The sequence below is a fragment of the Crotalus tigris genome, unplaced genomic scaffold (assembly GCF_016545835.1).
Source record: "Crotalus tigris isolate CLP2741 ecotype Arizona unplaced genomic scaffold, ASM1654583v1 scf7180000017550.10884619, whole genome shotgun sequence".
In the NCBI taxonomy this organism is placed as follows: Eukaryota; Metazoa; Chordata; class Lepidosauria; order Squamata; family Viperidae; genus Crotalus; species Crotalus tigris.
The window spans coordinates 4,094,258-4,114,926 of NW_024096468.1; the positions used below are offsets into that span (position 1 = coordinate 4,094,258).

General features: G+C 37.7%; 1 protein-coding gene and 2 non-coding genes across 10 annotated transcripts in view; 2 read left to right on the plus strand and 1 right to left on the minus strand.

The window, feature by feature from the left end:
- Nucleotides 1–8,036: 8,036 nt before the first annotated feature.
- TRNAK-UUU lies at nucleotides 8,037–8,109 on the plus strand. Its single transcript has one exon. It is a non-coding gene; the product is annotated as a tRNA-Lys (tRNA).
- A 257-nt stretch (nucleotides 8,110–8,366) lies between these two features.
- Nucleotides 8,367–8,439, minus strand: TRNAK-UUU. The gene has a single exon. It is a non-coding gene; the product is annotated as a tRNA-Lys (tRNA).
- An 868-nt stretch (nucleotides 8,440–9,307) lies between these two features.
- MDM4 (MDM4 regulator of p53) overlaps nucleotides 9,308–20,669 on the plus strand; it is a 29,758-nt gene continuing 18,396 nt past the window's right edge. For 2 of the 8 annotated variants that reach the window (XR_005556423.1, XR_005556422.1), the window contains exons 1-4: nucleotides 9,359–9,550; nucleotides 13,878–13,971; nucleotides 14,221–14,295; nucleotides 19,504–19,637. Coding sequence is in view for 5 of the 8 variants with exons in the window: in XM_039341000.1 (XP_039196934.1) it covers nucleotides 13,900–13,971; nucleotides 14,221–14,295; nucleotides 19,504–19,637 (281 nt within the window). In the remaining 3 variants the exon portion in view is untranslated. Of the gene's footprint in view, nucleotides 9,551–13,877; nucleotides 13,972–14,220; nucleotides 14,296–19,503; nucleotides 19,638–20,669 lie in introns of all 8 variants that reach the window. The other 6 variants (XM_039340964.1, XM_039340983.1, XM_039341000.1 and 3 more) reach the window with 5 other exon arrangements.

The following is a 20,669-nucleotide window of genomic DNA, read 5'->3' on the forward strand; positions in this document are numbered from 1 at the left end:
GGACAATCAACCAGTGGGAGAGCTTACCCCCAGAAATCATGGGTGCTCCATCATTGGAGATTTTTAAGAAGAGACTAGACATTCACCTGTCTGAGACAGTGTAGGTTTTCCTGCTTGAGCAGGGGGCTGGACTAGAAGACCTCTAAGGTCCCTTCCAGCTCTATTCTGTTCTATTCTAAATAAATATCAGGGACAAAGGAAGTGTATCTTGACTGAATCCATGCTGAGAAGTAATTCCCAAAGCATGAATTAGCACTAGAATTAGGATTAATATTAACTGTATTAACTGTACACCTACAATGTCATTGTGGAAGCTTGTTCCGGGAATGCATTACTGTAATTAAAATGAAATGGTAATGTTACATTGAGAAAAAGGACGCTTATGTGTTTGAAACCAAGTATGAACAGTATTCAATCATTGGCTGATCTCTTTTATGGTCACCCGAAGTTGTTGTCATTCCCACAAGTGATTGATGACTTGACTTTGATGGCTATGGTTGAATAATAATTATCTTTTGAGACCCTTTCCTTCTCTGATGTTGAATTGAAAGGAATAGAGTATTTTTTGTTCATAGGTGTACATTCCATTAATCTGGAAAGATTTATTTGGATTATTGCTTTCAAGTATTTAACTATGTAGTATATACACAAAAATAACCTGAGCCATCCTGAAAGCAAGAATAATTCATTTTTTTCAAATTAACATATATTCTAGAATGGTATTTTTATCATTTCTTATCTTGCAGTGATTGAATGCAGTTTGTACTTTCCCTCATAGGTGAAGGGACTGAGAAATTTCATATAGCTAAGTAGACATTTCCACTTGAGAGAGCAATTATGTTTGGAAGAGTTAACTGTAAAAGAAAACCAGGCCGTCAAAGAACACGGTAGCTGGACATCATCAAAACTGACACCAATCGGAAGACCTGGCCACAGAATTTTGAAGTCAGACATGACTGAATGTATAACATCATCATCATCATCATCATCAAGCAGGCATTTCAGATAGAAATATGATAAAAGTATGAAAGGCTGCTAGACAAGAAAATTGCAAAAGTCTACTAAATGGCATTCTTGTTGTGCACACACAGTTTACTTAGAAGTGAAGTCCACCCATGAAATATCTAGGACAGTGATGCTGAACCTTTTAGAGACCGAGTGCCCAAACTGCAACCCAAAACCCACTTATTTATCACTGGGTGCCAGGTGGGCGTGACCACTGGATGGGCATGGCTGTGGTCATGGCAGAGTAGGTGGGTGTGGTCACCTCAATGTTGCTCGTGGGGAGGGACGCCTGTGGGGGCCAGGCAGGGTTGGGGGAGATCCAGAGGTCTCTGGCAGGTGGGGTGGTGGGCAGGAGGCTCATCCTGTGGGGTGAGGCGAGGCAAGGCGAGGCGGGGTGGAGGTACCATTGTCGCAGGGCAAAGCAAGGCAGGGGCCGGGGTGGCTGCTGCCTGACACCATTGGCCCAGCCTGACACCATTGGCCCAGCACACAGAGGCCAGCGAGCGCATGGGGGCCATCAGTATCCGTCAGCAGCCACAGCATGCCGCCCCTTGACCGGCGCACTCTGGGGCTCTGCAGCCTGCCCCCAGCAGTTCAGAGAAGCCGCCTCTGACCTGAATGGCCGGCCGACAGCTGAGAAGGCGATGCAGTGGGTTGTGCTCAGGAAAAGGAATGGATGCGAGGCCAGGAGGGATGGGATGGGAGGAGGGAAACTAGCCATGCTGGGATGCATCCGGCCATGTGGGACCTTGAGTTAGCAGGCGGCTGGTTGAAGAGGGACCGTTGCCATCTCCAGGGCATGGTGTGTGTGCCCACAGAGAGGGCTCTGAGTGCCGCCTCTGGCACGCGTGCAATAGGTTCACCACCGCTGATCTAGGAGATCATAGATGATAGATAGATAGATAGATAGATAGATAGATAGATAGATAGATAGATAGATAGATAGATAGACAGACAAATCTGTGTACATAACAAGGATGCCATTTAGTAGACTTCTGCCATTTTCTTGTCTAGCAGCCTTTCATACTTTTATCATATTTCTATCTGAAATGCCTGCTTGATGATGATGATAATGATGTATTAACAGGCAAAATGCTTAAAAACATCTTGACTGATAAGAAAACATAAACTGTCCTTAGTCACTTGGTTTCATAAGGATATTAATACTGTATAGATTTTGCTGGTCATATGCAGACTAGATCTGGTAGTAGTATTGTACAATTGCAATAACATTATATTTTTATTTATTTAAATTTATTGAAATTATTTACATTTATAATATTGAATTATATTTTAACACACTTTATTGTTTCCACTGCTCCCAAGCGGACAAGAATAAAATTACACCGAGGAGCAAATAAAATACAGTATAAAGGGAATCTATACTATATTGTAGTTCGCTGGAAATCTGACTCACTGAATATATTCTACTTACTACTGAGTAGGTGTCTACATTGTAGGAGTTATTTGTTTACTCTAAACCCTATCTAAGTTGAATCATAAAGAAATCACATTAGACTTGCAATTTCCACTTAATGTTTCAACAACTCTTTGCTCTCCTTAGTACTATTTCAATGGGTTGAAGAATGCAAGAAAGCAAGTCTAAAAAAAACCTTTCAGTTTAAAAATTAAACAAAAGTGAGAAATCATGCAAGAGCAAAGTTCTTTTCGGGTCAGAAAAATTACAAATGATTAGAAACATACAAAAATACTAATGTAATAGAGTAAATGCATTATTTTCAAAGTGAAATCTGGAAAGAAATAGTAGTTTATAATAATAAACTGGCAATGATTGCATAACTTTGTTTTAAACTTTACAGTTATTTATTTCTGTTTGCATTAGCACATATTGTAACTTGTATTGCTCTTATGTACCAGAAATACATTCTTTTTTTTTTCATATTGAGTATTATTGTTTATATAATACTAGACATTTATAAGAATAAATCAGTATAGTTAAACTGACATTTGGTAAAACAGTAATATTCCTTTAAATAATTAACATTGTTGATTGCATAACAACTATTTCCAATCATCAAGCTTAATACTTAATATAATAAAACTCTCCCCTTTATGGATTACTGCCTTGTCGTGGCGAAGGGGCTTGCGTAACTCAATGAAGCTATAAACTATGCCGTGCAGGGCCACCCAAGACGGACAGGTTATAGCAGAGAGTTCTGACAAAATGTGATCCACTGGAGAAGGAAATGGCAAACCACTCCAGTATCTTTGCCATGAAAACCCCATGGACAGTACTAAAAGGAAAAAAGATATGACGCTGGAAGATGAGCCCCTCAGGTCGGAAGGTGTCCAATATGCTACTGGGGAAGAGCAGAGGGCTAGTACTAGTAGCGCCAGAAAGAATGAAGCGATTGGGCCAAAGCCGAAAGGACGCTCAGCTGTGGATATATCTGGTGGTGAAAGGAAAGTCCGATGCTGTAAAGATTTTTTCTCCATAGGAACCTGGAATGTAAGATCCATGAATCAAGGCAAGCTAGACGTAGTCAAAAAAGAGATGACAAGACTGAACATCGACATCTTAGGAATCAGCGAACTAAAATGGACAGGAATGGGTGAATTTAACTCAGATGACCATCAGGTATACTACTGTGGGCAAGAATCCTCAGAAGAAATGGAGTAGCCTTCATAGTCAATAAAAGAATAGGAAAAGCAATACTGGGATACAATCCCCAAAATGACAGAATGATCTCAATTCGAATCCAAGGCAAACCATTCAATATCACAGTAGTCCAAATCTATGCCCCAACCACTGGTGCTGAAGAGGATGAAATTGACCTGGTTCTATGAAGCCCTACAGCACCTTATAGAATTAACACCAAAAAATGATGTCCTTATCATCATGGGGGATTGGAATGCTAAGGTAGGAAGCCAAAAGATAACCGGAATAACAGGCAAGTTTGGCCTTGGAGTACAAAATGAAGCAGGGCACAGGCTGATAGAATTTTGTCAAGAGAATACGATGGTCATAACAAACACTCTTTTCCAACAACCCAAGAGACGGCTCTACACATGGACATCACCAGACGGTCAACATAGAAATCAGATTGACTATGTGCTCTGCAGCCAAAGATGGAGAAGCTCTATACAGTCAGTAAAAACAAGACCAGGAGCTGACTGTGGCTCAGATCATGAGCTTCTCGTTGCAAAATTTAGGCTTAAATTGAAAAAAGTAGGGAAAAGCACTAGGCCACTCAGGTATGAACTAAATCATATTCCTGATGAATATACAGTAGAGGTGACAAATAGATTTAAGGAATTAGATCTGATAGACAGAGTGCCTGAAGAACTATGGATGGAAGTTCGCAACATTGTACAAGAGGTAGCAACTAAAACCATCCCAAAGAAAAAGAAATGCAAGAAAGCAAAATGGCTGTCTGAGGAAGCTTTGCAAATAGCTGAGGAAAGAAGGGAAGCGAAAGGCAAAGGAGAAAGAGAAAGATACACCCAATTGAATGCAGAATTCCAGAGAATAGCTAGAAGAGATAAGAATGCCTTCTTAAATGAACAGTGCAAAGAAATAGAAGAAAACAACAGAATAGGGAGGACCAGAGATCTCTTCAAGAAAATTGGAGATATGAAGGGAACGTTTCATGCAAAGATGGGCATGATAAAGGACCAAAATGGCAGAGACCTAACAGAGGCAGAAGAGATTAAGAAGAGATGGCAAAACTACACAGAAGAACTATACAAGAATGAGCTTAACATCCCAGATAACCACAATGAGATGGTCACTGACCTCGAACCAGACATCCTAGAATGTGAAGTGAAATGGGCCTTAGAAAATCTGAGCAACAACAAAGCTAGTGGAGGTGACAGTATTCCAGCTGAGCTATTCAAAATCTTAAAAGACGATGCAGTAAAAGTGCTACACTCAATTTGCCAGCAAATCTGGAAAACTCAACAGTGGCCACAGGATTGGAAAAGGTCAGTTTACATTCCAATTCCAAAGAAAGGCAATGCCAAAGAATGTTCAAACTATCGCACCATTGCACTCATTTCACATGCTAGTAAAGTTATGCTTAAAATCCTACAAGCTAGACTCCAGCAGTATGTGGATCGAGAACTACCAGAAGTACAGGCAGGATTTTGAAGAGGCAGAGGAACTAGAGATCAAATTGCCAACATACGCTGGATCATGGAGAAAGCTAGGGAGTTCCAGAAAAACATCTACTTCTGCTTCATTGACTATGCAAAAGCCTTTGATTGTGTGGATCACAACAAATTGTGGCAAGTTCTTAAAGAGATGGGAGTACCAGACCATCTCATTTGTCTCCTGAGAAACCTATATGCGGGTCAAGAAGCAACAGTGAGAACCGAACACGGAACCACTGATTGGTTCAAAATTGGAAAAGGAGTCCGGCAAGGCTGTATACTGTCGCCCTGCCTATTTAACTTATATGCAGAGCACATCATGAGAAAGGCAGGGCTAGATGAATCAAAAGTTGGAATTAAGATTGCCGGGAGAAATATCAACAACCTAAGATATGCAGATGATACCACTCTAATGGCAGAAAGTGAAGAGGAACTAAAGAGCCTCTTGATGCGGGTGAAGAAGGAGAGTGCAAAAGTTGGCTTGAAACTCAACATTAAGAAAACCAAAATCATGGCATCCGGCCCTCTCAATTCCTGGCAAATAGATGGGGAAGAAATGGAGGTAGTGACAGATTTTATTTTTCTGGGCTCCAAGATCACCTCAGATGGGGACTGCAGCCAAGAAATTAAAAGACGCTTGCTCCTGGGGAGGAATAGAACAATGTCCACCAGGCATGATAATAAATACCCGTTTTTTGCTAACATTTCCAACATGTATCCGATAAATCTGAAACCAAGAAGGGAGGCTACGGATGAAGACATACACCTATAGTTTCCATCTTGAGATTGATTTTGAACTCCTGGCTAAAATAGTTGGTATTTTGGAAGTTTTTTACTTCTTTGCCATAGTGATGATGAAAAATTCTGAAACTCTCAAAAAGTTACACATTGGGGTAATTTATTTATGCCAGTTGTTTCCCGACTAATTTCCCTGATGATACAACCAGGTTTTTATAACCAAGGTAGAACAGTATACTTGAAAAATAAGAGTTTATGTGCAATAATAAATGTTTATAAAAATTGGTAACTTATGGTAAGGAAGAGATAGAGTAACAAGTGGACTATATACTGAGTTTCACAAAATTTAATTTCTATGAGTTTAAGAGAGTGTTGCAATTTGTTAAACACTGCTTGCTATCTAATTTTGAGAAATCATCAATTATTTCACGAAGAAGCAACATCAAAACTCAGATTTGTTGGAAATTTGATATGAGTAACCTACATTAGGCTGAAAAGAAGTCTGGGAGCCAGAGTCAGGTAAGCAATTAAATGATACATTTTGACCATTAAACCACCACTCTTCTGTCTTTGGGGAGGGGGATGATAAAGTTTCAAAAGTTGGGATGGAGGTTTTTAATTGTTATGTCCCCAAAGGTCATGTCTTTTAGAGTTTGGGTGGAGTATGTAGATTTTAGAGGTCTTTGTCTTCCTAATCTCAAAGCTTCCAGCTTCCTGGCCCCAACCTTCCTGAATGAATTATTGAATTTGCATTTCTAAAAGCTGGCCTCTGCCTAGTTTCTGCTTGGGCTATTAAGAAAACTGGGCTTGCTTTTCTGCCTTTAAGATCTTCTCCATTATTCCTTTGGATAAATATATTCTGCCTTTTTAATATTTCCCAAAATATTTCTTTCTCTGGATTCTTCCTACATAATAAAACAATAGCAATAGCCAAGCAAAGAATTGAATTCTTACTAAGTTTAGGCTTGCCATATATATTTGATGGAAGGAATAAAATGTTACAATGTAAGAAACATCCTTTATTTATTTTTATTAGCAAATTTAATAATTGCCCACCAATAGAAATGTTTGGATTATCTCTGATTTGAAAAATGCTTTAATAAGGCCTGGTCAATAGCTCTCTGACAAAATTCACCTGCCCTAAAACAAAGAGGGAAATCATTGCACCAGGGAAATCTGTGTGTATTAGAATTGGCAGAATTACCGTATATCTGTTTTATAAATGATAAAGTGAGGACCCATCAGGATGTACAGAAAATTTAAAGGGCTTGTTAAAGGATTATTTAAAATAGAAATTATTTGGAAAATGCTATTTAAGTAAATAAGTAATACTGTCATAATGTTTATTAGGTTATTTTTTATTAAAAGTATTGCCCTTCTATAGATAGTAAATCTTGGTGATCGAGATAAAGCTACCCATTATTTTCTATGCCTTAACAGTCTGACATACCAAAAGACAAGGATTAACACCAGACAAAGAATCAAGCAGAAAACAATACCTTAATGAGGAAACTGCCAAGAAGAAATTCACATTTCCAACAACACTGGCAGGACAAGCAACTGTATAAACAGGGAGCAAACCTCACATTCACTAGCATTGATGATGGTACCTAGAAGAGTAATGAAATATCTGCAAACAAACATGCAAGCTCAGAGACCACCAAGGAGTCCTTAACAATCTTAGCAAAAAAGGTTGTAACTTAGCAACTGCCTCGTTTAGCAGTGAAACTTCTGGTTCCAGTTGTGGTCATAAGTCACAAGGAAAAGCTGAGAGCAGAAAAAATATGAGCAGAGCTATTTAATTAGTTTGCTCATTTTGAATGAATAAATTAATAGGTGCGATACGTTCCATTGTTGCTTTAAGCAGGATCTTCCAAATTAATATGTTATAACACAACTAAGACTCAGGGTGAGATAGCTGTTTGATTACCAGTTTGATCCTTTAATTCTTTTTCAAAACCTTGCCCTATCTTGTTTGTACCTTTTCACACTATCTCTGAAAAATCAAAAATTGAAAAGGACGTAGAAATGAAAGATTAGCGTAGCAAGAAATTAATGAAAGGAGATAGGTTATCGGCGTAGAAATTGGCATAAACTGTGAACTGAAATAAAAAAGTTGCACTCAACTTTTCTTGAATTGATAAAGGCCATTTGCACGCGGAAAGAACTCTTTGCAGAGTGCCCGGATAGCTCAGTCGGTAGAGCATCAGACTTTTAATCTGAGGGTCCAGGGTTCAAGTCCCTGTTCGGGCGAAAATGATTTTTAATAGAAAATCGCATCCAAAAATCTTGCACGAAGTGACGTCTTTTCCAAGAATAAATTGAAAAAGAATGAATATATATAATTCCGCTGTCTTTTTAAAAAACTTGAGAAATTAGGAACTTTAGTTTTAAATCAATCTATATACCGAGCAAAATCGGCGACTTTAAATACATGAAGAAGAAACTAAGGGGAAATTGGGAAAGAACGTTCGGAATTTTTCGGAAAAAAAACAAAACAAAAAACAATTCGCCCGAACAGGGACTTGAACCCTGGACCCTCAGATTAAAAGTCTGATGCTCTACCGACTGAGCTATCCGGGCTCCATGCTGAGTAACTATGCAACGATGCTACATAAAAAAAAGGATTGTCACGCAGCTCGTTCACTTATTTACAAGGGCCAATTGCAGATTTGCAACTTCGATGTTTCCCCAAAGCTACTATTCCAGCCGTAATTTTGGAACAAGAGATTGTTTTTACACCGCTACGGTTTCCCTTATATTCGGCATGGATTATAAATGTTGTATTAAATATAAATGCGTAGATACATTTGTTTATATTAAATATAAATGTATCACTTCTGGGGCTACTAAAGCACACTTCGCTGGTGAGAAACCAAGAGATTTGCATGAACAACGTTGCAAATGCAGAGAAAAGAATCATTTTACAAGAAAAAAAAATATCCTTTCGTTAGATGCCAATATATACATATTCAGCTCTTTCTAAAGCTTGGAAACGTTACCGACAACCTGCATGCCTAGGGAAGAGTATGATAACCATTTACCGTTCGAATAAATGCAAGGTAGTCTACTACAATATTTATAAGGTGGGTGGTACTGACTAGCCCAATACGCACACAAACACAAGACAAGCCCTTGATGTAGGTTTCAGTCTTCCACCCAGCCACCCTAAGAAAATATTCACACACACACGCGCGCGCGCTCTTTATTGTGATGAAGGAAAGGAAAACTTCGGAGAGCTTTGTTCAAGGCTGTACTTCTCCGTTCTCAGCCCAGCACAGAAATATGTTTTTTAAGCAAGGGGTGAACCCGAAAGCCTAGCATTCTCGGCTCTCCTGTTTCTGCAGCTGACGTGTCCTTTCAAAGAGGAAGGATTTCCGCCGCAACGCTTGGCTTCCCAGGGAGTTTCTCTTACTCGTTGGCGCCTCTACTGCGCAGAGCGGATGGAAAAGACGATGCTCTCATAAGTTCAACAATTCCAGGAAGTTTGAGGGGGCCTTCCCTTAGCGGCGCCTCCGCTCTCTATGATCTGGACGGAAGAACGTGGGGCTCCATGTTGACTCGCAGGCGAAAAACGCGGCCTGCCTTCTTTCCCCTCCCAAAGTAAAATGGAGGCGAGGAGGTCGTCGTAAAGCTCCAGTCCTCCTCCGAAAGAATTGGGGGAGGGAGAGGGACAGCTTTGAGGAGCTTTACCGTGAGTTCATCTTGAATTTTTTGCAGCCGCTTAAGACTGCACCGAAACTGGTGAAGTAAGAGTGCAGGGTTTCTAGGGGAGTTGTTTGAAAGTGGCAAGAGTGAAGAATTAGACCGGTGTGCAAGAGAAGGAAACGGGGTCGGGGAGAGAGAGTGCATTATTTTTTGTTGTCCACTTCCCAACTTAAGGATTGATTAAAGGTCAATGAGGTCTGTGTTGTGAATATAATATCAGGTATAATATCAGTGATAGATCTGGCATATACTAATTGAATGAGAAGGCTCAGAAATACTCCAGGCTGACCTCATTTTATATCCTTATCTTGTTCTCCCAAGTACCCGAAGGGCCTATAACTACCTCTTCTAGTGTCTTGTAATTTTTCTGCAAGTCAGGTAGCACAGTAAGATTATTTAATGCTTCAGACTAGATTTCAGAAAGTGATATCAATGCAGGTGGGAATGCAGAGAAAAAGCAAGTATATAAGCTGCTTTAAAGCAGTGTTTGCCAAAGTTGGCCACTTTAAAATGTGTGGACTTCAACTCCCAGAATTCCCCAGCCACCACTGGTGCCAAGTTTGGCCAAGCTTTAAAGTGCAGTGGTTAGAATGCAGTATTGCAGACTAACTCTTCCTACAGCTAGGAGTTTGATCCTGATGTGCTCAGGGTTGAATTAGAATGAGGACCCAGATTGTTGTGGACAGTATGCTGACATTGTAAACCATTCAGAGACAACTTTTAGTCTCAGTTTGAAACAGTTGATTAAAATAAGCCAAGAAAGGGCTCCATTACTGTATGTCTCCTGTTCTGCTTATCCCATCATATTTGATGGAATTGGCATGGGTGGGGTTCCTTCCATCAGGTGGTGTCATCTAATAAGATCCAGGAATTGTGCTTTTGCTATTGTAGCACCTACCTTGTAGTATAGCTTGCCCTCCCAAGATTTGAAGGACCCTGCCCCTATTGGTCTTTAAGAAGGTTCTCAAGAAGGCCAATATTTTTAGTTAGCCTAATGGTTTATTTTGATGATTGAACAATTGTCAATATAGCTTACAAGAGTAAGTCCAATATTTTATAAAATTTATAAGTTTAAAAAATTGAAAAAAAATATCCATTATCTTTCTGGGTAATAACTGCAAATAAATATTCAACATAAGCATAGATCTTTTGCATTTTTTTTTCTTTCAAAACCAATTGTTTTATTTTTCACATTATTCTTTAAATGAGAATATTATTGAACAACTGGAAAGTGGTGTAGTAGTGCTGTAATACATGAAAATCATTTCTCCAACTCATATGAATATGTGGAATAATTAAAAATGAACTTATTTAAAATCCCAATGGTACCACAATATTGAATATCTGTTACTCTAGGTGTTGCTATGTATGAACAAAAATGTAGTTTATGTCCATTGTTAGCATAAAGACATTTCAAAAAGTGAAACTGGAAAGAGACAACTTAATTTATTGTAATTAGTATCTATTCTCAGTAGGTGGCAGTATTTAGCTGACCTTATCTCTGATCAGAAATTAAACATGGTGGTGACTGATTAGTACTTCAATGGAGACTGGAGGTCACAGACTCCTGGTTTCTGGTTTAGTACCTTAGCTTAACATAGTCCAGAGGAGAGCTTTCACTAGGTTCTCACTTTGCATTAAGATGCAGTGTAACTTACTACAGATTTACTGTGAAGTGTGAGCTAGGTCACTGTGAGTAATTGAGATTGAAGGGTATCACTGGCAAGACTCCTACTTGGTATTTTTTCCACATGTTAGATTAGTAACTGAAAAATCAAATGGTATCTCTTTTGACTAGGAACAAGTTAGTTAGTAAACTTATCACATTAGAAATTTTATCTTGGGAATGCTTCACTGAAGAAGTTTCCTTTGGTAAAAGTAAGTTTATTTTAATGTCTGCTAATTTTCATATATATTTTCATTTCTGTTTCTTTTGATTCTGTATGAAGGAAATATGCCACAGTCTGTTGCTTGCCAACTGTCATTTATGCATTATTACTACCTAATTTTAAATTCATTGTCTATTTTCATCCATGGTATTAATATATATCCAAAACTTGTATGAGTTGACTGCATAATATACTGTTTAATGTTAGTTCTGCTCCTGGTTGGATGGCTGTTTTCAGAAGGAGATGTTGGGGTTCATACTCTTTACTAGATATGCTTTAGGAATATGTGGACTTCTTTCCTTTTACTTATTTTGCTTAATATCCATGTGGGAGAAATCATATATAGATTTGGTCCACGATGTCATCAATATGTTGTATTACAGTTGCCATGCTGGCATACAAATTTGTGTCTCATTATCATAAGATATGGATTACCCTGTGATAATCAAGATTGGACAATATGTGCCTATTAATATAAGGAAAGTAATACACTTAGTTTAGATATAATGTAGAATTATCCATGATTGTTCATTTAGCCTTTTCTAGATGATTGGTCGTCTAAAGCAGGGGTCCCCAACCCCCGATCCGTGGACTAGCACTGGGCCACAGCATGGCAGCGACTGTTCCACACAAACAAGCAAAGCTCCATGGGATGCAGACAACATGTGAAACCATGCCCCCTCTGGTCCATGGAAAAACTTCTCTCCACGGAATGGGTCCCCGAGGCCATTGATCTAGAGGGGTTAGCTAGAGGGCGTTTTTTTTTTTTTTTTGCCCTCTCACATGGTTCCTACTGATTCAGTAATGTTTTTAGAGACCAGATGAGTTTTTTAATGTTTAAAAATGTCTTTGTTGGCTTTGACAAAGTTTGTTATTGCTCCAGTATTGAGCATATTAACACTTTATCAGCTGTGCTAGATTGCAATTCATCTCTAGACACAATTTTAAATTTTAATTGTTAAAGCAATAAAGAGCTAGGGATCACACTCTTAGAAATTGTGTCTTTTCTAGTATGTATTCAGACCCAAGTTCTTTCAAGAGAATATAATGATACTTTTACTGAATATAAATAATACTATAGTTAAGTTACAAGGGAAACTGTTCTTCGAAATAACATTCCAAAATGACATTGTTCCTATTGTTGCATTTTGTTCTTGGGAATACATTATTGCTCGCTTAAGCCCTTTAAAACTGAAAATTCTGAACTCATAAAGTTCAAATTAGTTGTTTTGGTAACAGTTCTAAAGTTTGGCGCCTGTTTGGTTTTGCTTTCCAGTCCCATGCCAGTGTCCTTGGCTCGTTCAATCCGTTGTCTCTGGTTGGCGCGTTTAGTTCCTGTCCTCCCCCTCCCTGCATCCCCCCTTCCCTCCTCATACTTTATGGCAGGCTGCTTTGTAACCTGGGCTTCCCTGTTTTTAGTTTAGTTTTGTTTTTAATGTTGAGGCTGCTTTAAATTTTATTCTTTTATGCATGCTTTGATTTTATAATCTTAATGTTCTTTGTGGTCCAGAAGACATAAGATTATGCCTTTATAATAATATAAAGTGGTATATAAATATAATATGCAAAACTTTGCAACGATTTAAAATGTGCTTGGTGTTATTGTATTTAATATTACAGTAATCCTAAAATAAAAAGTTTAGCAAGTTTAGTTTTATTTGTTTGAGCTTACTAAAACTTAGTGAAAATTAAATGGGTCTTTCTGACTTGAAAACTATATATTTAATATATATATTTTCAAGCATTATGGTATCTTAAAAATATAAACATCATGGTGGCATAAAAAATATTTGCCATCAGTTTTTAAGTAATAGGGGCAGGTTCATCATTGCTTGCTGAGTAAATCTTGGAGTGAGTATTTCCAGTAGTGGTTGAATGATTCAGCAACACTTACATTGTGAGTCACATTAACAAGTTAGCTACTTGTCTCAACATGTCAAAGAGCACACTTGGTTATCTTTTGGTTCAAGCAGTTTGAAGAACAACATTTCAAGGAACAACACTTTAAATAAGGTATCTCGAAAGCCTCACTGAGAGATTTAATAAAGTAGGCATTTCAGGGTTTTCTTTCAAGCTTAGGGTAACCAAAATTAAAAGATAGGATTGGCATGGTAAACATTAAATACATTTCTGGTGTTATCCTTAGGTGATATATATCAAGTGGGCCTCAAAGGCTTCTGAAAATAATGTTTAATGGCTTTAATCTTATGTGAGAGTAGCACTGAATAGATGTTCAAATCCAATCTCAGGTGTGGTAGTTCACTGGATGTCTTTGGGTAGTGATGCTCTCTCTATTTGTATTAACCCATCTATCTCATAAAGTGTGGCAAAAATACCAGGGGAGGAAATTCCATGTATATCAGCTGGCACTGCTGGAGGAGAAGGGAGTATAAATCTGTTAAGTAAACCTGATTTTTATTTTAGGCTTCTAATACTGACTGCCAAAATGACATCTACCTCAGCACAATTTCAACCAACTGAGAATGCCTGCAGATCATCATTTGAACCAGTCAAACAGGTAATATAATTTGATTTTTAAAATTAATACTGTAATCTGGTAGAAGAGGGAAAAATTAGCATTGCATTGCTGAGATTCTATGAAATAGTTGTATTTGCTTTCCTCTGCTAGCTTGATACAGTGAAACCTGTCTGGATTTGGGGTTTGTAAAGCTTTAAATTTGTAACCTGTGGGAGATAGATTTTTTTATATTGATTTATCCAGCGTTATACAACAAGTCTAAGAAAAATTCCATTTGGTGTATCGTAGGTACGACCAAAATTGCCACTGCTGAAAGTTCTGCATGCAGCAGGTGCTAAGGGTGAAACTTTTACATTAAAAGAGGTGAGTTCCTATGCACACAATTCTGCCATGGAAAGTCAGCTCATCTAAACTTGAATTAAGAAAGAAAAGTGTCATAATTTACTTTTTAATGGCACCCAGTACAGACTAAGTCCATATCCATATTCTTATTCCATGTGATGTGGCTGCAAAATTTGAATGCAGGTTATGCTTCTAGAGTGTTTAAAAAGAGAAAGAGAAAGTATAGGTAGTCCTTGACTTATGACTGTTCGTTTAACAATGATTTGAATTATCCATGGGTTGGGAAAGGGTGCTTTACAGTCTATAAAGTATTTCCAACTGCCGCAAATGTTACAGTGCCCCCCCATCATGACATTGTGATCTGGGTGTTTGGTAACGTGTTCACACTTGCTAGGTGTAGGATAGTGATGACCAGTTGATGTTTGAATGTTTTTAAATTATACTTTTTATTTATTGAAAAAGTCATGTCAGCTAAATTGGAAACATCCTATAAAATCATTTCTTTCAAGTTTAAAATGCAAAGTGTGTACAATATTAGAAAAATGACACAGGCTGTGATTTATAGGGTTATTCTGTCAGCTAGGAATTAAATGCTGCAGCTTTTCATTAGGAATGTGTCAGATATTCCCGCAGAGTTGTTTGACTTATTTTAAATACTTATGCATTTAAATAACTTATTTAGCTTCCAATATTTTTGCAAAAAACAAATCCAATGCTTCAAATGAATGAGTTTCCATGTTAAAATGTTAATTTGCCATAGCAGCCTACATTTAGCGCAGTGAGGACCTGTTCTCTATAATAGCTAGAAGCACTGCCAGCTTTCTTCGTTTTGGATTTTCTTCTGATTTTTTTTTTTTTGCTGCTGCTGCTGTCATTAAAGGGATATTAAATTCTATGCATAATATATGCACTAGACTACAGCCTACCTTGTTATGTTTTATTATTTAATTTGCACTTAGAGATTATCACTTTGATTCTCCATGATTTATCTGATAGAACACAAATTTAAAACATTTAAATAAGCTTAAATACATACAAGAAAAATTTTTGAGAGTGAAATAAGAATAAAACAAAAATGTACCTAGAAGGATTTTTGCTCAACTTTGGCTGGTGTACCAAGTTGCAAATCTTAGTCTGCACAAGAAGACATCCTCAGTAGCACCCAGTTAAACTGCAGCAAATGCAATTTATATGGAGATGACTCCAAAACAAGTAAAAATGCTTTCCAGATTAGCTCTGTCTTCACTATCTTCCTGAACGTGCCCTGAGATGGTGCTGGGATGATTTTTTTTAATGTTTTATTGATTTTTTTACAATAACAATCCTTTGTGCCTGGTGTACAGCATGTGTCTTGGTTCATATTTTTTTTAAACCACAATCAATAGTTAATTAACAATCAATAAAAAATTTATATTTCTGTAATTAGTATCGTGATTAATAGTATATTTTTTGATCTTCTCTTCTCCCAATAGTATTCTCTTTCTTCAACCTTAAACAAATATAATTGTTAATATTTTCAATGCATAAATGATTAAATATGAACATTTTTTTCCATGTTTGTATTAACAATAATAGCGTCCATACATGACATTTTTTTCTTTTCAACTGTGTTATTTTTATAAAAATTATCTTATTGGTTCACCATATATCCTATTTTCATAAATCTTATTTAAGCTTAATTTCTCCTTAATATTTGAACAATTCTTATCAGTCATAATTTTCTCAGTATTTAACATCTAAATATCCAAATTTACCATTTAAATACCTCATCCCAATGTTTTCATATTTCATATGTTATAAAAATACTATACTACTTATCTATCTTATGACATCTACCTATAACATCTTTTCTGATAGGTTCACGTTTCACTTATATTTGTAAAAGTTAATTTGTTAAATCACTATATATCCCTTTTTCAAAGTTCTTATTTAAACTTAATTTCCCCTCAATATTTCAATCATTCCTTAATCCTAATTCTCTTCAAACTTAATTTATCTTTGAAATTTAAACTTTTCATTCATATACATCATCCCAATATCTTTACATTTTATATATTATCAAAAGACTCTTATTGTAAGGCCCCTTTATAGCCAAAGTTTTCTGTTCATTTAACCTTATTCAGACAAGTGTTTGCTCATGTAATACTCCATCTGGTAGGGCAGGGGTGTCAAACTCAATTTCATTGAGGACCGCATCAGCATTGCGGTTGCCCTTGGGGGGCCGGGTGGGTGCGGCCAGGGTGGGTGCAGCCTACTAGGTGGGTGTGGATGGAGTGGGCGTGGCCTACTGGGTGGGCATGGCCAGCTCTACATTGTTCGTATCAAGGGTGCCTATGGGGGCCTGGGCAGGAGTGGGACAGATCTGAGGGTCTCTGGCAGAAGGGGGTGGGACCGGGGCAAGCGCCAAGGCATGGTCCATTTCTTCATTCCTCACAAAGGGTGACACCTCCCCAGCATGTACCCAGGGGGCGGGGCTGACACAGCATGGGCTGGTTCCTCGCTGTTTCTAGATGGCCTTGTGGAGCTAAGAGTGAATGTGTTTCAGCATAGATGGCCATCACAAAATTGTATGTTGGCTCCCGGCCAGCCTGGGCCAGGGCCAAGGCAGTGGGGGCCATTCCCTCACTGTTTCCAGAATGGCTTCGCGGGCCACATGAAACCACTTTGCGGGCCGCATCTGGCCCCTGGGCCTTGTGTTTGACATGTCTGTGGTAGGGCGAATCAAATCTCTTGAATCTGTCTCTGGTCTTCTTCTTTTGCCAAATGGCTTTCCAAATTGATATTTTCCAAGAAGTTGCCAAGAAGTTCTTGTATTTTTGTAAGTGTTGTTAGGAGTGGAGAAGACAGAGTATGTAAAATATGTGCTTTTTGTCTCCCAAACAATGATTCTCCTGGCAGTGTGCATTTTGTTAAGTCTTCTTTCTTATCCTCAGGTTTATTTTGATGTTACAGTGAATATAGTATCTTTTCCATTTTTGTTGTTATGTCCAAGTCTTGTAAGTTTTTCCTGTTTGTATTAAATTATAATTCTCTTCATTTGTAGCTTTGCTGATTAAGTCATTTTTTTCTAATTTATGTTCTATTATCTGATTTGTTTGTTCATTCTTTACCATCATTTTCTGAGTAGTTTTTGATTGTGAGTTTAGATTAGAAATGTGCTCATTTATGTTGTGAAGGTTGTGTTTAATCTCCTCGTGGTTTAAATCTATTGTCATAACATTACATAAATTTCCTCTTGGAAAGTATTTGTCTTGTCTTGTCTTGAAATATTGCTTCTGGAGGTCTTTGATATTCCAGGCTGAGTTCTTCAGGAGTAGGTATTAAATGTGGTTTTCTGTCATTTTTTTTTGATAAATATGCCATATCCATGTTATCTCCCCCTTTCAAATAATTCATCATCAATCAGTGCTATAGTCTTTGTAATTAGCCTTGTCAGACCAGCCAAAACTCAAGATCCAAACAGTCCAGTTTTATATAGTTTTTATCTTTATATATAGTTTTTATAATCCATTGTATTTCCAATTGTCAGGGCTTCAGTAAAATCAATGTTTTGTAACAGTACTTTCATTTAGGGGTCAGTTGTCAACCAGTCAAAATTGCAGTTCAGTATATTTAGTTGGGGTGATTTCTATAGCAACACTTTCGGAAGATTGACATTGTGACTGTAGAGCACAGCCACCTTGCTTCAATTCCCATTATTGTCTGATACCCCAAATAGGGACTACGGGGTCCCAGGGTCATAAAAAAGAATTTATTTTTTTTAGAGCATCAGGAGTAATTTTTCCCTATATGCTCTGATAGATCAAGCTGATATAGGTTAAAGCAGGCATGTCCCAAAAGTGCTTTTCAAAAGGCAACTGGATTTACTTGTTTTTTTCTTTGAAAGTGTTTTGCCTCATATCCCAGAAGCAAGCCCAGCTGCGTTTTGAAAAGCACCTCTGGGACAACCATGACCTGGTTAATTGATAATCTTCATAGATGTTAGAGCAGGCAATTTAGTTAGAGTAGGTAACATGATGCCAAACCATAAAGGTCAAAACTAGCAATTAGTACTTTAAATTGCATCAGGAAGGTAATGAAAGTCACTGCAGAGCCCACAATGTATGTGAAATATGATCCCAACAACATGAACTAGTTAGCACACAGGCTGGTGCATTTTGGATTAATTATAGGTTCTGAGCAGTTTTTAAAGGCAGCTCTGTATAAATTGTATTGCAGTAGCTTAACTGGGTGGTATTGAGGATGTCTTCTTGGGCAAACTAAGATTTGCAATTTGGTACACCACCCAAAATTGAGCAAAAGGCCTTCTAGGTACATCTTCATCTGCTATATCAGCAGGACCTGTTTACAAGGAACCTCAGAAGTAGAACCTGACCAGAGATAAGATAGGTATAGATGGAGCGCCTCAATGGATAAACCATGTCTTGTTTGGGTTCAGCTTTAAGTAGGCCTAACTCTAACCCTTTAGTATGTTGATAACATTATATCCTAAAGTAATAGTTAACTTTATCTAGCAATCTCATACAGATATTAAAAAGGAGGAGAAACTGATCCCTGTATTGCATTGTAGAGGCCATTAGGATGGCCTTTCTTCCCCACCACAGTTAACTGAGACAGGAATAGAATTACTGCAAAATAGTGCTTCCAGTCCTTACCCCCATAATTCAGCCCGGTAAGATATTGGGGTGGATAATGATGAAAGCCACTGAGAGGTCTAAAAGGACCACAAGAGGCACACTCCCCCTGCCAGGTCCAGTTAGTGATCATCAGTTAGAGTGACAGGTAGATCTTAATTCCATGCTTGGGCCTAAATGCTGATTGAAAAAGTTCCAGATAACCTGCTTCGTCTTTATATTTGATTGGACCACCAGAAAGGGAAGGTTGGAGACTGGGTGATAGTTATCTAACGCTATCAGAACTGGACATAATTTTAAAGGATTTACCACAGTCTATTTCTAAACAGTTGGCAAAATCCCCTCTGTTAAAGGAATATTGACAGTCTCCCAGATCCATATGGTCACACTATACCTACAGAAACCTGGATAGGCATGAGTCAAACCAGAAGGCAGTGATGGATAATCTAGAGAGCACTCTATCCACTTTCTTGGAGTGTTTAGACATCTCACACATACATATAAACAGGTTTGAAAATTACTGAAACAATGGAATTTAACTCTTACTGAGATGATTTTTATATAAGCATAACTGAAATTTCCAATTGTTTTTTAGTGTATGATCTATCTTGGAGAGTACATTGCGCAGAAGCAACTGTATGACAAAGAACAGCAGCACATGATACACTGTGGAAAAGACCAGCTGGGGGAGCTTTTGGGCTGTCAGAGTTTCTCTATAAAAGAACCAAGGTAGAAAATCTCCGTCATACCCATGGAATAAGATTCTGCAATTTTTATTATCTAAAGCAAAGAGTTGTCTTTTATTTTGAATAGATACAGTGAATTCTGCCCTTGATGTCTAGCATACAAATCAGCTGTTCTGTGCTATTACACAGGACATTGGCGGCAATGGAGCTGGCGGAGTCAATTCTTAAACATTTACTAGCATACCACTGCTTGCAACCAGTTTGGTTTATTAACTTCATCTTGGTTAATAGCATTAATATTTTTGGTGAACTTGATTACTGTAATACTATACTTACTCTCTATTGTTCTTATTTGCATGATTAGTTACATTCCTTTATTACTTTTTTTTCTAAGAGAATAAATGAAGAAGAAAATTTGTGCTTGAATTTCTAGCCATATCTCCTATTGTCTGCATATGTATTGTATGTGAATGCTGCATATTCCAGTCTTTTTTTTTGGCCTGATCATTATATTTGACTATACCAGAATGGAAGCAAATGAGCATGGTAGTATCCATGTGCAGTACTAACAGGCAGATAATGCTCTTGTTTAGCCAATTACTCTCTGCTCCCATGCTGATGCAAACTTAAGGCCATGCTTTTGTCATGGGACTTAATTGCACAAGTATAGTACTTGCATACTTAAGTCCTGTGAACTTAGTCCTAACAATGCAGTAGAGAAGTTTGGGATGGAATTACATAGAAGCAAAAATTTCACAGATTGGGTCTTGAATACTTCCCTATTCCTATATCCATATGAAGCAGAATGAGTAAATTATGTAAATTAATAAATGGGATATTTTATTTCAGTCTATCAGTCTATCTTGCATGTTCTTTCCTGTTAAAAATAATTCAAATGGTAAACTAGAAATTTAGCCTTACCCTCTTAACTTCTGTCTTGATTTTGTATTTGCATGTAGTTTTTCTAAACAATTTCATAACTTGAAACCTGAAACTCTTAGGTTTACTCAAATTGTATCTGTGCATGGAATTGGCTTATTCTTAGAGAGCCCTGGTGCCATGATATTACGGTATT